Source organism: Eretmochelys imbricata, chromosome 26 (assembly GCF_965152235.1).
Source record: "Eretmochelys imbricata isolate rEreImb1 chromosome 26, rEreImb1.hap1, whole genome shotgun sequence".
Taxonomy (NCBI): Eukaryota; Metazoa; Chordata; order Testudines; family Cheloniidae; genus Eretmochelys; species Eretmochelys imbricata.
Window position 1 is genome coordinate 7,511,073 of NC_135597.1, and position 17,667 is coordinate 7,528,739.

Here is a 17,667-nt window from a genome sequence, read left to right on the forward strand (position 1 = left end):
AGGAAGACCAGGGATTTTTTTTATAATCACTGTCTAGCTGTCAATATATATTTTGTCTTGATAGCGTGACGGCAAAGAGCAGTCGAATCAGAATGAAAACACAATCTGTCCCTTCGCAGTTTGTGCCTTTTTTTGGCATGGCATGTATCTCCCTCGTTAATTATACTGAGCTGAAGACAGTTATTACCCCAGCCTCTAATCACATTGCGGAGTCCTGAATAATGCCATCTCTGGCATGAAATGTCATGGTGGTTTTCATAGCTTCAGTGTGTGGTGCTGGAAACGTGTTTGATTTTTAAAAAGTGTCGTGATCAAACAAAATGAAGCACAGACATTGAAGGGACTTGTGTCAGATTTAACCCTGGTGTCAATCCCCCGATTCCAGAGGGATTGCACACTCCAGCAGGGATGAATTTGGCTAAGTATTTTCCCATTTTATGAGTTAAAGTTAACGTAAAGTTTAGAATTATGAAAATGGGAAAGCATTTAAAACAAGGAAACTCCAGGTATTTGTAACCACATCTGGAAATACTCACAACCGGTTCATATTTTCCTACCTCGACTAAGGATTAGCAGAGAGAGAGTCTGGCATTTGTGGGCGGCCTGAATCCTGAGCTTTAATTGTGTCATTGTAGCTGGAAGCCAAAAGTCTCCATTGTACCATGGGCGTGCTTTCTTCCTCGAATAATGAAACTCTTCCAAGAAAAGTACTTTGGGTCCAGCCCTGCAGTTCTCTCTCAGGCTACCCAGCTGTTGACCTCAGTGGGAGTTTAGGCTTTGTAGAACCATACTCCATTGGCCCACAAACACCTGTACATAAAATCCAGTTAACAGAGTGCCGTTTTAAAAGTGGATGGAAAGCTAACAAGTATTTTACCTAGAAAATGTTCTTTAAAATTGCTTATCCTGTGAACTGTGATTGTGGGAAACTTTGAGACTACGTTCGGTCACAAGCCATGTGAATTGGTGGGAATTTAGTCCTGTTTTAAGGATCCAAATCAGGAAATGACTTAAGAACATGCTTACCTTTAGGCATGAGCTTAAATTCCTTTGGCTTCAATGTGTGGTTAAAGCTAAGCACATACTTAAGTGCTCTCTTGAGTTACAGGTGTTTTACTGAACCAGGGGCCTTAGTGAAAGCTTAACTGTGGAATCACTACTGTTGCTTCCGTCACAAAACCCCATATAATTGCTCTGCTGGGGAATCAGTTCCACATGTGGGCTTGGATTCCTCAGCACAGAGGTACCAGAGGCACAAGGGTGGCTTACTAACCTTTTTGAGGTTGGAGTTAAAAATTGTGTGTTTGGGTACAGTTTTGAAGGATTGCATGAGTACTCTGTTGCTTGTATGCTGGAGTTTAAAGAAACTTTGTTACTGAGATGCGGATTGTTGTGGAGTCTTCTGCCTTTTGGGTGGTAGGTCGGGTGAAGGGAGGTTACTCTGAATATTAATACATAGTGCAGGTCAAATGCTGAGGAAACGCTTTACCTTTTTTATTTTTCCCACTGAAATTTTGAAAATCAAAAATATTCAGCCAAGTGGTTGTACTTTAGCAAATTTCAATGGAGAAAAAATGTCAAAACACTTGAGGGGGAAAAAAGCATTTTTCTTACGGTTTTTGAGAGAAACAATCTTAGCTCTTAATTTATTGAAGAACAAGAAGAAAGTTCTAGCAGCTGTAACATCAGACCACACTCGTTAAGAGACCTGGGAATCTTATCGAAAGAAAGTATTTCACTAAGGGTAAGGACCCTGTCTGAAACTCGTTGGTCTGAAACAGATCTTTGTCGCTTGCTATTGGTGTTCTTCAGGTTAAAAGCCAACTGTAAAGAAAACATAATGTTTTTATGCCTTCTGCTTTCCTCTTTGCTTTCAGGCCTTTTTCACGGAGAAGTATCTCCAAGAACATCCTGAAGATCAAGATAAAATTGAACTACTTAAGCAATTAATTGCCTTACAGGTACCATATTGGGACGGGGGGAGAGAGAAAGAGAGAGGGAGAATTGTCACATTGTGTGTGTGTGTGTGTGAGATGTTTGTACAAAATTTTGAAACAACACAAAGAAGAGAGGTGTTAAAAGAACGCAGTGCAATGTCTGTACAATCGTCCCTTATTTTAAAAAGTTCTATGGTATTCTTACTTAGTGGTCCAAAACACTTCAGTCGCACTATGGCACAGGCTAACTTCCTCTTGACCCTAGTGGAAGTTGAGCTTTGATTAGAACCACATTGCTTGGCCTACAAACACCTGTGCATCCAGTCCAGGTAACAGAACATAGAATACAAATACACGAATGTAATCTAAAGACTGAGGTAGGTCAGAGCTGAATTTTAAAACTAGATGAAAAATTATCAAGTATTGTACCTAGAAAATGCTCTTAAATTTCTTTTTCCTCTGAACGGTACTGCAGTGCTTTGGACTATTATTCTGGAATATGATGGGTAGATTTTTCTCATTATCCTAAACGGTTGCTCATCCCCTTTTCCTTTTTATTATTTATTTCTCTTCTTTACCCCACTTTTTTTTTTTTTTTTCATAATTCTGACAGTTGAAAAGTCACGCAGCCTGACCTGCTCTGTATGTAACCATTAAAATCGATAAGGAAGTTGTCATGAAAATTCCACTGCAGTAGGAAGTCAACTTGTTCCCGTATATTTCCATGTAATGGAGCCAGGTTAAAGCTACTTCACAGTTATATTGCTTTGGAGACTGAGTGCTCTCCCCACACTTTACATACCCCATGCTACACACATACAGGATCATCGTGTGAACACTGGGGGTTTGGAAGTGACAGAGAGAGAGAACTCCTTCTTGACCCCTGCAGCACTCAGCTTTCACTCTGGAGCATGAGAATTGATTTTCTTGCTTGCTTGCTTTCTTGCTCATAGCATTAGCTCATAGTATTTTGCGCCTTTTTTTAGATGCCTTTGCTGGCTGAAGGGATTAGGATTCATGGTCAGAAACTGACTGAGCAGCTGAAGCCCCTGCATGACAGGCTGACAACCTGCTTCAAAGAGCTGAAGAAGAAAGTAGAGAAGCTCTACGGTGTGATAACTCTGGTAAACATGACTTGTTTGTTTAGTGCAGTGTCTCCAAGAAACTGCCCGGAATTACCCTCTCCTTGTGAGTAGCATGTCCCAGCTCCTCACAGCTTTTGTTTAATGTCGTCTGCAGCCTTCCTCCCTGACGGAGAGGAAGCAGAGCAGGTCAGGCTCCGTGGTATTGCCTTACATCATGTCTTCCACGCTGAGACGGCTGTCTGTCACCTCTGTGACTTCCTCTGTGGTATCTACGTCCTCCACCTCATCTGACAGCACCTCCTCCAGGCCAGGATCTGATGGGTTAGTGACTGGCCTTTTCAAAAATGTCAGACATTTATGGGGAGTGGGAATCACTTTTGCTCGTGGAGGTTATTTTAATATCGCCTTCTCAAGGGATGCAGCTTTATAACTTACTTTTGCTTTTAAAATAGGTTTCATCTAACCCGCAAATAATAGTACTTAGTTCTTACAGAGCACTTTTTGTCAGTAGATCTCAAAGGGGTTTAGAATGGGGGTCAATGTCATTATCCCCACTTTACAGATGGGGAAACTGAGGCACAGAGAGGCGGGGGAGACTTATCCAAGATCACCCAGGAGGCCAGTGGCAGAGCTGGGAATTGAACCCAGGTCTCCTGAGTCCCAGTCTGATACCCTATCTGCTAGTCTGCCAAATGATGTGGGTAATATAGTACAGTGAAACCACAGCATTTCTGTTCTCCTAAGAGAATCACTGAACCCTGGAAGATGGAGATTAAAACATCCTATGAGGTCTGTAGTCCAGTGGTTCCCAAACTGTGGCCTGCAGAGAACTGGATGGTCAGTTAGTGCTACCTCAGCTGCTGTGTTTCCAGCTGGGAAATGGTACAGAAGGGAATTGCAATCCTTTCCTGACGTTACTGTTCCACGTACACATTTGCAGTTGTTACGCCACAGGGCCTAAATGCCTTGCCCACGGTCACAGAGCAGATCAGTGGCAAAGCTGGGAAGAGACCCGCAGGTTTTCCTGACTCTCAGGCCAGTGCTCGGTTCATTGGACAACACTTCCTTCAATGCATAACACAGTGCAATTTCAAAAGTGCCCAAGTAACTTAAGCGCACAAGTCCCTTTGACAGGTTTCAGAGCAGCAGCCGTGTTAGTCTGTATTCGCAAAAAGAACAGGAGGACTTGTGGCACCTTAGAGACTAACCAATTTATTTGAGCAAAAGCTTTCGTGAGCTACAGCTCACTTCATCAGATGCATGTAGCTCACGAAAGCTCATGCTCAGATAAATTGGTTAGTCTCTAAGGTGCCACAAGAAGTCCCTTTGAAAGTCTTGTGCTCCTAACTCACTTTTGCACAATTACTCTCGTGCATACTAAAAAGTGAGGGCCTTCTCACTGGAGGGCTAATGCTTCTGGCTTTGTGTCTGTCCTTCGGTATGGGCTGCAGATCCATTCTCGAGCCTCTCTTGGAGAGAAGGCTGTCGACGGCTTCCAAGGCTGAAGAGCTGCCTGTCAAGGAAGACACCGATAACCGGATTAACAAATTCAAGCGGAAGGACCGGAGTATTAGCAAGTCTCAGGTTATTGTGGAGAAGGAGCCAGAAGCTGAACTGACTTCCAAAACGGTAACAATAGTAGTAGTAATAATAAAATCCGCAGTGGGGGTTTCATAGTTCTTGTTTCTCCTTCAGCCTTGTTTGTCATTGGGATCTTCATTCAATACTGGGAGGGGTTCGAATACCAAAAGCCCTGGTCAGCTAAATAATTACTTGCCTGTTGTTTGGAAACCTTGTTTCAGGAGCCACAGTGCAGTTTGATTTGAAGTAGAAACTTGAAGTCCCAGGTGCTGAAAGTTCCACTAGGGGAGTGCTCATCACCCTCGTCTCTCACAGACGCCCAGGACAGTTTCAAACAGACAGCTGCTATCTAGCCACTCAAAAAATCCAGCTGGAGGGCCAGATCCTCAGCAGGTATAAATCAGCATGGCTCCATTGGAGTCAAATGTACAGCCACTGAGGATTTGGCCTGCGATTTAGGAATTGAGAAGGGACGATCCAGTGGTTAGGACACTAGAGCTTGAAAGAGAGGCTGCTCTGCCACAGATCGGTGACCTTGGACAAGTCATTTAGGGCCTCATTGTAAAAGGTATTTGGGTGCCTCACTCCAATTGATTTCAATGGGAATTAGAAGCCTGGCTGGCTCACGCCCTGAGGGAGGGACCGCAAAACTGGTCTGCATGCAGCTCTGGGGTTGAAGATGTGTTGAATTTGAGCCTGATCCAATGCCATTTAAGTGCTACTGTTGATTTCAATGGGAGTAGAATCTAGGGGTTCATCCATGGGTTGAGCTGTCAGCTACTCTTTGCTTTTGATCCCGATTCAGCGGAGCACTTAAGCATGTAGAAGATCAGGGAGAAAAGTCTGGCAGGCAACTTGGCTGTTGGTTAATGCCCCACCACACGATAGGGAGCTAAGAAAGGCAGAGACAAATTCTTAGTAGAATCTGTACCTCTGAGGGTAAATTCCCCATATGATTGGCTCAGTGAAACACATGAGGTTTTTGAGTTGTATTTTTCTTACTACATTGCAAAATACGCAGATGTTGATTTGGAGAAGTGTTTGCAGGGAAGTCAGGAGTCTATTCCATGACTGACTAGTCCAGTTGAGGATTTAGGGAGACTCTGCTGTGACCCTGGGCAGCACTGGCTGTATAAATTAATCTGAGGCTTGGCCTGTGTGCAGCAGCCTCAATAGTTCTCTCTTATATTCGTTATGCCCAAGTCCTGTCTCTTCTGCACAGTGAAAAACACACCAGCATTCAGCGGTGAAAGGTGGCTAATGCAATAGATCTCCACAAAGAACACGTTGTGTTTTGTAATATATGTAAACCCTGCCAACTTCTCCTGACCCGTAATGAAGTGTCATCTAGAAATGGACCAAAATATTGCATAGGCTGGATTTTCAACATCTGTGTCAAATTTCAGCTATGTTTAGCTATTGGAGGGGGGCAATGTTTAACAGAAGAGGAATTGGGCAGGGACAGACTCTCTAAATGGAGCTGTTGAAGGCACCATCCCCGCAGAAAGTCAAGAGCAGGTTAAATAAGATGTTAGTCTATCTATCTAGATCAGGGGTGAGCAAACTTTTTGGCCCGAGGGCCACATCAGGGTGCGCAACTGTATGGGGGGCCAGGTAGGGAAGGCTGTGCACATGTCCCCGAACAGCCTGGCCCCGCCCCCATCTGACCTCTCCCACTTCCTGCCCCCTGACTGCCCCCCTCAGAACTCCCCACCCATCCAACCCCCCCCCCGCCCCCTGCTCCTTGTCCCCTGACTGTCCCCTCCCAGGACCCCCGCCCCCTGACTGTCCCGCTCAGAACCCTCCACCCATCCAACCCCCGCCCCTGCTCCTTGTCCCCTGACCACCCCACCCCTATCTAAATCCCCCCTGATCCCCCCCGCTCCCCAAACCTCTGCCCCATCCAACTGCCCCCTGTCCCCTGACTACCCCCAGGGACCCCCTACCCCTTATCCAATCCCCGGCCCCCTTACCATGCTGCTCAGAGCAGCATGTCTGGCAGCCGCGCCGCCTGGCCAAAGCTAGACATGCCGCTGCTGTGCCCTGGAGGAGTGTGCATCCCGCTGCCCAGAGCGCTGCCGGCACGGCAGCGGCATGGCTGCAGGGGAGAGGGGACAGCGGGGCAGGGAGCTCAGGGGCCGGGCAGGACAGTACAGTCCCGCGGGCCGTAGTTTGCCCACCTCTGATCTAGATACTCCTGCAGCCCCCATCTCTGTAGTATTTGAGCGCCAAAAGACCATTATTGAATATTCCCTCATGGCATCGCTGTGAGGTAATGCCAGTATCATTAGCTCCATTTCACAGACTGGGCAACTGAGGCAAAGATTTTCAAAGAAGCCTAAGGGAATTAGGCACCCAACTCCCAATCTGGGTGTCTAACTTCCTTAGGCGCCTTTGAAAATCTCAGCCAGCGAGGTCAAGCGACTTGACCAAGGCCACACCAGAAGTTTGTGGCATGGTGAAGAATTGCATCTCGTTCTCCCAAGTTCCAAACCAGTGGGACTCCATGAGCAAGACCCGTCCTTCCTTAGTTGGAATAAGAGAGGGATTGGTTCTGCAAAATGCAGCCTCTTCGACTGAATGACCCACACGGTCTCTTCTGGTCCTGGTACTGATTACCTGAACCATTTTAATTTGCCTTCTCTCAGGAGCTGCTCCTTGCAAAAGTGTCCATAGAATGACTAGGCCAAATGCAACTGTTTTCCACCCTGAATTCCTTCCCTAATATCAGAAGCCTCTTCCTTCCTTACCTGATACAATGAAATCTTTGTGAGCAGTGCTATCCAGTTAGTAAGGTCCCCACTGAAAATTTGACCAGCAGTGCTAGCATCATATGTCATAGGAGTCACAGCACTCGCCTTTTGACATTGCTTCGCCAGTTCTGTGTTTGCACTCTTATGTTTCACCTAAATGCACCTTTCTGTCTTGTACATGGCTCTTCTGGTACATGCTGATCCCTTCCTGACAGGTCTGGTTATTCCCTGCATGCGCAGCCACCTTGCCGACTTCAAACGGTTTTGTTTACTCTGTGTTTTCCCTCAGAGCACATCAGAAAAAGCACAGAGACCAAAGAGTCTTCAGTTAGGAGACGGCAGACTGACACTGCATCAGGCTTCCTCACTCCAGCAGTCAACCCCACTCAGCCCGCCCCCCATCACTCCGAAAACCCCAAGAACCCACAGTAAGTCCTATTGCACTGTAGTTTGCTTTCCACTTCCTTCTGGGCAGTGTCTGTGGTAATAGAATATACCAGCGGTTCTCAAACTGTGGGTCAGGACCCCAAACTGAGTCACGACCCCATTTTAATGGGGTCACCCGGGCTGGCATTAGACTTGCTAGGGCCAGGGCCAAAGCCAAATCCTGAGCCCCACTGCCCTGGGCCAAAGCCCAAGTCCCACTACCCGGAGTCAAAGCCAAAGCCCGAGGGCTTCAGACCTGGGTGGCGGAGCTCAGGTTACAGGCCTCCTGCCTGGGGCAGAAGCCTTGGGCTTCAGTTTTGGCCACACCAGGCTTTGAAATTGGCTCCCCCGTCCAGGGCAGCAGGGCTCGAGTGGGCTCAGGCTTCAGTCCCCCGCATTCTGGGATCAGGTAGTAATTTTTGTTGTCAGAAGCCGGTCACAGTGCAATGAAGTTTGAGAACCCCCTGGAATACAGGCAGTCCTCAGACTTACGACACAATTGGTTCCTGAAAATTGCTTCTTGTAAGTTGAAACATCAGCACTCAAACATCCACTCCACTGCAGGACCGAGCATCGTAAAAGTCGAAACCAATTGTTGTTAAGTCAAATCAGGGTGTCAATTCAGAAGCGTCGTAAGTAGAATGTCGTCAAGTCGAGAACTGCCTGCATACCATGTTTTAGTAGAGAGAGCCCGAGAGCTAATGACAGCTTCAGACCAGGGAAGAAAATCTGGTAGGAAAAAGTGTATTGAAAGAAACCCTGACTTTTACCATTTGCCTTATGGACTTTCTCTCTGTGTTACCAAAGGGGCTGAAATAACCTTTCTTAATTGTATGCAGCCCAATAAATTGAAATTAAACTTCTTCCACGAATAGTTATTTTTAACCTACTAGGCCAGACTTTTTTTCATCCAGGCTTTTCAATGAATGGTGTGAACAGATATTGTGAGCTAAATTTCTGAGTGAAACGCCAGTGCAATTATTCGTGGGCACCTGGGGAACGAGAGACTGTCTCTGCAAATCAGGCCCTTTGTCTCTAGCGTGACAGAGCATGTTCAATTTATAGGGCCTGCTGCTTTTTTCACTATAAATCAGGAGTAGCCCCAGTGAAGTCGGTGGTGTTAGCAAGAGCCGAATGAATCCAGGACACCTTTTTAACAGGTCTCTGGCTAAAGTCTTGGGCAAAACTTGCACTTTTTGCTGTAAATAAGTGAACTACAAATTCCAGCTGTCTGAATCGCCCAGCTCCATCTTGTGGCAAAACATTTTATCAGGAGACATAAATGGCTGCCGAAATCTCAGCTGGCAAATTAAAAACGTTTTACCTGTCGAAGGAGGATTTTATCTTAATAGGTAAGGAAAGTGAAACCCTTATGGAGTGCATCCCTTACATAGACAAATATGGGATTTGGTTGGTTCAGATGTAAGCTTTTAGGGTGTGGGTGTGTGGGCGTAAACTTGGTTTAAGTAGAGAAGCCAGATAATTTTAATTGTGATTAGTAGCAGGACTATTTCTCGGGACATTTTTTTTTTTGAAGTTTGGATACTTATTTACCCCATCAGAAGGAGTTAACTTCAAAGTGAATGCTGAGGTTAAAGCCTGAGTGGAAAGGAAACCCCTCTGAACATTTCAGATGTGATAATGGATTCAATTTTCTGTTCCCCCAGGCATGCCTTGTTCACATGGGTTTAGAATCACGTTACGAACATAGAAATCTTCTGGATCTTTTGAAGTTAGGGGAATTACAACTGGGATTTTTCTTTGACCCATCTGTTCAGGTTCATCTGCTAAAATGGTTGGGGACCTGTTAGTAGATTAAAACAAAACAAAACACAGGAATAATTTTCCCTTCAAAATTACATGTGGTCAATGCCATTTCCCTCCCACATCCCACCCTCAATTCAGTCTTCTTTGACTTAAGTATCTTTTTATTGTTTCTAGGTTTTCCCTCATTGCAGGCAGATGGATTGGCAACTGCTAACTTCCAGAGCACCCCACCTCCGCCTCCACCCAAGAGCAAACCCTATGAGAATAGCAACTCAAGGAACTCTTTGGAGGTAAGGAAATTGGAATGGACACTGGAACTTTCCCAGTTGCTCTTAGGGTGGTGCTACTTGAAACTTGTCTGATCCGTTTACTGGTTTGCTTCCTGAAACCGTAAGAGAGCAAGACATTTTCCGCTTAATGGGAAGGCAATCTAGCCAGTCCCTTTCTTCAGCTGAAAAGAACGTGCTTTCCTTGCCTTGGCAAAATCTGCTGTATACAATGTTTTGTGTTTTCTTGTTACTGAAAACACAAACTAACACGATGACCTGGGAGTTTAATAACTATAGTCAGGGTGTAAATATCACCGTACTCTCCACTACTGAAAAAAAGAAGAAACAGGGAGAACTGCCAGGCCAGGATTTTCAGAAATGACTAATGATTTCTGGGGGCCCAACTTTAGGACACTGGGAAGGAGCCTGATTTTCACTTTCTGAAAACCGAGGCCTCTGGTATTAAAACTATGGACCAAGATAATTTTCTGGTCTTCATAAGTCATCATCTCACTGTGGCATCATAATAGTATCTTCAATGTGTACGACTGTAGTGCCTTTTATTGGAAAGCATCTGACAGTGCTTTACAAGGCTAGCTAATATCCATACTAAGGATCCTTTCATCCTGCACGGAAATGCAGCCTCCTCTGGAGTGGAACACAGCAGCTGTTTAACAATGCCTAGCAACCTTGAATATCCCTTTGAAACAGAAAAGGAAGAACACCCTGTGCAATCAAAGCTGCAGAGAAAGTTTAGAGAGGAGTAGTGTAATACCCGGAGTTGGAATTTGGCCAGTAATACTGAGTTTTTAATACTATTCTTTATTTAAAAAAAAAAAATGGAAATGGGACATTTCGGCTGTGTCTACTGTATGAGCTGGGGTGGGCTTTCTGTGCCCACGTGCACATACTCACGCTCGCTCCATGCAGCCACAGTAATGATAGTGCCGGCATAGCTGAGCTGTGCTGAATACGTACCCGGCACTTGGCACGAATCAGCCATGTCTTTGCCGCTGCTCGTGTAGAAGTAGCCTTAGAGGCCACGAGTGGATCTGGCCTCAGTTTTACACCGATTCCAAATGATGGCACCTCTCGCAGGGCTGGGACGTACCCCAGCATCATACTATGGGACTGTTTCAGTTCTGACCTACAGGGCCACCTATGCAATCCCCCAAAACATGTCCTGCTAGGGATGCCTTAGAGGTCTCCTCTGCAAATCCTGACCTGGTCTGACTTGACATAGCTTGAGACATGGGGCAGCGCTTCTGCGCAGGGTGGTCTGGCCGCAGGAAACATGCGAGCGCCGTGCATGTGCTGGGAGTTATTGTGCAAGAGGATTAATGAAGAGCTCCCTTTCCCTGAGCCTTATGAGAAAACGGATTACTAACATGCTGTTGCTCACTACATTGTCATGGACCTTGGTCTGCAGCAACGGGACTGACTCAGAGGGCCGTAAGGAGAGACTGTAAAAGTATTTCACCAGAGGGTTTCTGCACATTGCTTTTTAAGTCATAAAGCCCCCACCTAACCCTTCCTTTATTATCTCTAAATAGTTTGAAATCCAGACAGTTTAGGTTGAGCAAGAGGAGACCACATGGCCTCTTGCTCACCCAACCTTCTTTCAGGTCTGTCTTATTCCAGATGTTTCCCTTAACAGCTCACGTGCATTGGTTAAAGTAGCTGAAGGGAAAAATCCAAAGAACCCAAAAGTGTAAATTTGTGCAAAACCAAGGGGCACTCTTTAAAATCCCGTTCCTTGTGCAGGAAGGGTGTGACTTTTGTACTGGAACTTGTGGCGTGATTCACTGATTCCTTGCACCATGTGCAGTCATTTACAGGAGTGCAAAGAGATGTAAATGCTACCATTCTGACTGGGTAGCATTTTACACCCACTTGGCCCTCGCTGCACCTGTGCAAATGATCACACAAGTTGCAGCTCAATGGAAAATCAGGCCCGCGGTGTTACTCAGTGGAGTGCACCCATCAGGACGGGTGGTATTTCAAGGCTCTAGCACTATAGTATTGTCCCCATTTTGCAGATGGGAAAACCGTGGCACGCAGATTTGCTGAAACTCAGACAGCGAGTCAGAGGCAGAACCCAAATGTACTGGTTCCCAGACTTGTGTTCCATCGTCTGGTGCTGAGAAGTTCCGTTTGGAGTGGAATTGGAGGATTTGATCCTGAAATAAATAGCCCAGACTACAGCACCATCTAGACATCTGTTGCCTGGTAGAGCAGAACTTCTCACCCCTATGATTATGTGTTATGTCTTCCCAGGTTGCCCCACCACTGCCCAGCAGACGTGAAGTCAAACCTCCCCCTCCGCCTCCGAAAGCAAGAAAGTCCAGCGTTGTCTCTTCGGAGCAGGGATTGCAATAAGGATTCCCTCTGCGTACCCTCTAACGCCTTGAGTGAAATGGGCTGCTTTTCTGTTTCTGACACTCTGGCTCTTTCCAGCCCTAAAGACTGGTGATCCCATCTTCCATTCCCTTCCCTGGGAGTTTTCCCCAGGTAATTCCAAAATAAGCCACTTGAACTGTATATACTTTGCATTCCCAATCCTCTGATTTTCCTTGCACACATTAAGACACGAAGCCCTATGGGGAACTCTGTGAGCTTTAAAATGGAGGCAGTGTTACCAGAAATCTGAGACTCGTACCCCAAAAGGGCTTGTCTGTACTGGTGGTCGTTGCACAAGTGTAACGGCGTCAGTGCAAACCCCTTGTGCAGAGTTGCCCCGTTGGTGTAAAAAAGGATTTGCAGCAGCACTTAAACCGAGGCAAGCCAGGTCCATACAAAACACTTCTTATACTGCCCCAGCACGTTTGCATTACCGGTTGATACCTATGCAGCCCCACCGGTGGGGCGGAGGGTCAAGTGGGAGTAAGGGTGTCCTGATTTGCATGGAATGGACCAGATTACAGTCATTTCCATCTGTGAAATGCAGCCCTGGGAGACGACGGGTCCTAACATGTGATGTTCCTCCTCAATTCAAGCGGCCTCATGAGGTTCTGAGTGTGTCTTGAGACCTGCTGGGAGCAAAAATGAACATCACCTGCAGGACCCCAATGTCTCTGCTGATCACCCCGTGTATTAAAGGTGAGGGCAGGTTGCTCACACTTGGGCCAACAATGGTGGTAGCTCACTCCCAGTGGAGAGATTGGGTTCACCAACACTGCCTCAGACCTTTGCTTTTGATTCTTGTTTGAATACCGCAAAGCAGTTGATGCTCCGCTTGTGTTGTCCCACCTGCTCAGCCTGTGTGCCCTCGGGACACACTACACTACGACATCCCCCCCCCTTTTTTTTTTTAAATAATTGAACAATGGTGCAAAAAAGTCCTCTCTCCTGTGGTACTCGTTGCTTTAGCATTAACAGGTTGCAGCTATCAGCATGGGCAGCTCATCAAGAGGACAGAGATTATGTCTCCATTGTGAGGAAAGACCCACGCCGTGGCCGCAGCTGGCCCGGGTCAGCTGACTGAAGCTCCCGGGGCTTGGGCTGCGGGGCTATAAGATAACAGTACAGAGGTTCAGGCTGGGGCTGGAGCCTGGGCTCTGGGGGACCCCACGAGTGGGGAGGGTCTCGGAACCCGGACTCCCAAGCATCTACACTGTTGACGTTAGCAAGTGTGAAAAATCAGCACACTTTTTTTTTCGGGGATGGGGGTGGGGGGTTAGTTGTGTATATAAGACAAAGTCCCTGATATCAGGACGTTTGGTCACCCTAGTTGACCTAGGCTCTGAGACTTGTTTTTTATCACAGTATAGATGTACATCTGAATCTCGTAACCCAAGCTCAATAACCATTAGCTTTTCAAGTCCCAGTTGAACTCTTGGCCGACAACCTTCCAATCCACGCACTCACAAACACACCCCCTTACTGTACCCTGTTGTTGCAACTCTCCTTGTGCCTTTTGTCTGGGAGCTTCCATTGTGTTCTGCACACAAAACGCTTGGCCTAACTTTTAACAATCACTAAACTCAAATGAGTCGCACCTAGGCCTGAGAGGGACGTGAAAGACTGGGCCGTTCACCCTGAAGTTTCTGGTTTCTTGGGTTGCTCTGGTTCCTTGTGGGCTGTGTTTGGTGAATTTGACAATTATGCTGTTTAGGGATATTTTATGGAATTGGTTGTAATTCTTCTCTCTTAATTAGTTATTCCTTTCTTCTGTTGTTTTCAGTGGATGGCAGCAGCATTCTGTTTAATAAGTTTTCACTGCCTGATAGTCTAAATTTTCCCTTCTATAACTTCATTCCATTACTCCTATTTATGCTGCCACTTGCCACCCTAAATAATTCCTTCCTCTGCTTGGTGTCAATATCCTTCAAAAGCATGTAGACCAGTTTTGCGGTCCCTCCCTCAGGGCGTGATCCAGAGACCGCTGGATTCTATGGGCATCTTTCTGTTGAATTTGGCGGGCTTTGGATCAGGCCCTTCGTCATCACTTGTCCCAATAGGTAGGTCATTATCATAACTCTTGTAATCTTGTTTCATAAATCAGTCTCTCCAGCACCCTGCTCATTTTCATCGCTCTGAACTCTGTCCATATTTTTCTGGTCACATGATGATCTGAATAGCTGAGGTCAATTTTAAAATGTGTGCTTGTTCTTTTTAGCTCTGCAAAACAAATGAAAGAACTAGGTGGACTATATTCTGCATTCCCTTTCTCTGTCTCGGCTTGTATATTATGATTATCACCCAAGTATCTTAAGTTATGTCTACACTACAATAAAAAGTCCATGGCGCCGAGACTCAAAACCCGGGTCAGTTGACATGACCTCCCAGGACTTGGGCTGCAGGGCTAAAAATATCAGTGCAGATGTTTGGGCTGGGAATGTAGCCCGAGCCCAGACTTTGAGGTCCTCCCCACTGTGGGGTCTCAAAGCCTGGACTCCAGATCGAGCCCAGTCATCTACGCTGAAATTTTATAGCCCCACAGCCCGAGCCCAAGTCAGCTGATGCAGCCATGCCCTGAGTCTTTACTGCAATGTAAACATACTCTGTGTGACTGGATCAAAAACCCTTCTGCTAAGTTCTGATTGCTGAATCCTTATGCCTCTCATGATGATTTTGGTTCAGCCCTGTCCTAGCAATGGATCCACCTGCAAATGTGGTGGCAATTCAGATCTGGAGCCAAACTTTGCAAGTGGAGCAGAGCTTTGGTTCGGGACCATCTCTAATTAGAAGGCCAGATCCTCCAGTGGTTTAAATCATATAGAGCCACTGAAAACACTGCTGAGGATGTGGCCTGCAATATTCAAAACATATTTCATATTTTTAACATAGGCCATTTCAACATAATTTCTCTTGCTATTGCTATACAAACTAGTTTCATTACCTCATTGAAAAACAAAAGGCCTTTAAGCCTTAGTAAAACACTGTCCAATAGTATAGCAATCTTATTGTAATTATTTTTATTCAGACTGGAACTATCCGATCTTCTGTAATATGTTTCTTTGGTGTCTGTTTGGATGAAAACAGAAACCTGCAGAAACTGCATTCGCTGTGCTGCCCGTATGGCTCCCTAAACAGATTGCATTCATTAAAGGCTCATATCAGATTCACATCACAAAATAAGTTGGAGACATTTTAGAAGTCACACTGCAGTCACATCACATATGCCTACAGCTGTGTTTGCTATAGTGCACACACAACTGTCTTTTGGGCAGCTGCCTTCTCCAGGGAAAGCTTTGAAAACCTTTCTGAACATCTTGACCATATTCCACCCCTGCCTCCAATCCCCAAGGCATCATAGAGATTGTCAGTTCCACATTACATTCTTGGACACAGACATTGCTTGACTTGAAAACTTCAGGGTTTTCTTTTTTTGTTCCTCCCCCGCCCCGACTTTTCCTGCCATCCCTGATACACGCGCACACAATCCTGAAATCCTTACTCAAAACAGTCACTGAAGTCCATAAGAATTTTGTCTGAGCGAGCACTGAAGGGTCTGGTACAAGTGAATAGCGTGCGTGCATATTTCACCTTGTCTTAATTGTCACTTTTCCAGTCCTCCACCGATCAGTCAGTATCAGCCACATACTTACTTAATTTCCTTGCAAAAGAGGGAATATTCCGAGCACAAAATGGATGTCATGGTACATTTCCTCTCGCTCTTTATATCAGGCGGAAAGCATGAATGTTTGCAAGAACTACAGCAAGTGGCTTTTCCCACCATGAGTAAGAGAGTTAGGCAGGGATATTGCAGTACTGTCTGGTTCATCTCTAGTTTTATTTCTCTGTGTTTTGATCTACTCCATTAGCCTGGTATATTTTGGATGCTTGCCAACTGTATGTAAGAGGAGAAATGGGCCTGATCAAAAAGCCCAGATTTGAACAACCCTCAAATTTGGAAAGAACTTTGCAGCCTTAACTCTAGAATGAGCCAAACTCAAAACCTCAATCCAGACACCCCCGAACTTTGGATCCAAATCTGACCTCTAGCAACATTTCCTCCTTCCACCTCTGTTTTAAATTCCTGTTCTTTCCCATTTTTCAGCCTTGGTAAGGAGAGGATTGATGGACAAAGTACCTGGTATGTAAGGGGTTAAAACTCTGCCATCCAGAGAGAGCTGCTAACTGTTAGGATTGTCAGCAGTTACTTTCCCTCCTGCTTGTTGTAACTCAACAGTACTAAAACCCGAGTTACCAAGCGGCTAAACTAATCACCTAAGGCTAACACAGACAGGAGAGCTGTAGGAAGCTCTGTCTATTGACTCTGAACTTCAAGAAGCTTCAGGCTTTTTTGTTGTTGTTGTTTTGTGGAGCTGTGGCTGATAAAAGCCACATTTTGATTCTTGGCCTTCATTATGGGTTGAGCTCTTAAACAGGTTGTTCCCTGGCACCACCTTGCCTGACAACTTCCTTACGGTTTGCCTTGATGTGTTGGCTGCACAATTCAGGCTTTGCTTCTTGATGGCCTGTCGTCTGGCCAGTTTGAGATTGTTTAGACCTCACTTCTACAGGAGGGGGACAGGGCAGCTGGTGCATAAGGAGGATGCGGAGGATTTGAGGTACTGTGTATTTCCTTCATCTTTAAACTCTCACTTGAGGATGGGGGCCAATAGTTGGGGGAGGTTTTTTTTGCCATGTCTTCAATCTGTCTCTAACTTGTGTTAGCCTCTCCTACTCCCTTTCTTCTCATTGGGTGGAAAACATGCTCATGAATGGAAGTTTGTTTCCTTAGAGGTGTATTGCTGACTGGGCTCAAGGGGTCAGATCCTCAGCTGGTATAATTCAGATTGTTTCTATTGAAGACAAGGGGCAAAATTTTCAAGTATCAAGTGATTTAGGAGCCTTGTTCCCATTTTCAGAAGAGACAGAGGCGCTTAACTGCCAGATTTTTAAAGGTATTTAGGCATCTAAGGATTAAATCTGTGGGAGCTTGGTATTTCTGAAAATCCCACAAGATACCTATCTGCATCATTAGGCCCTCAGAAACCTAAGTTTCATGGAAAGTAAATGGGACTTAGGCACCTAAATTCATTTTGATAAGGGGAGTTAGGCTTCTAAATTCTTGGAATGCTTTTGAAAATTTTACCCAGTCTCTCCCAAGGATGACAAAAAAACAAGTCCCACCATGATATAATCAGTCCACAGCAGAAATGAAAGCTTACTTCTGTGCTGACCGTAACGTTAAAAAACCCAAACCTGGAAACCAAAAATCCAGTCTGCATTGAAATATATACGTAATCTCACTTCCTAGCTACGCTGTTCAAAATGAGTGTTAGGTTTCGAGTCCCAGAACCTTTTAAATCCCGATTGACAGTTTTCCTAAAAGATCTGCTTTAGTTCGGACAAGAATTATTTTAGGGAAGTTCCATGGCGTGCATTATACAGGAGGTCC

The 17,667-nt window shown here is 45.6% G+C and overlaps 1 protein-coding gene across 1 annotated transcript in view; it reads left to right on the top strand.

The window, feature by feature from the left end:
- Window positions 1-12,385, top strand: part of DOCK5 (dedicator of cytokinesis 5) — a 127,315-nt gene extending 114,930 nt beyond the window's left edge. Inside the window, exons 46-52 of the mRNA XM_077805553.1 lie at window positions 1,878-1,961; window positions 2,924-3,061; window positions 3,177-3,343; window positions 4,474-4,651; window positions 7,646-7,784; window positions 9,724-9,839; window positions 12,096-12,385. Coding sequence (XP_077661679.1) covers window positions 1,878-1,961; window positions 2,924-3,061; window positions 3,177-3,343; window positions 4,474-4,651; window positions 7,646-7,784; window positions 9,724-9,839; window positions 12,096-12,197 — 924 coding nt within the window. The 3' untranslated portion in view covers window positions 12,198-12,385. The remainder of the gene's footprint in view (window positions 1-1,877; window positions 1,962-2,923; window positions 3,062-3,176; window positions 3,344-4,473; window positions 4,652-7,645; window positions 7,785-9,723; window positions 9,840-12,095) is intronic.
- The last annotated feature ends 5,282 nt before the right edge of the window (window positions 12,386-17,667 follow it).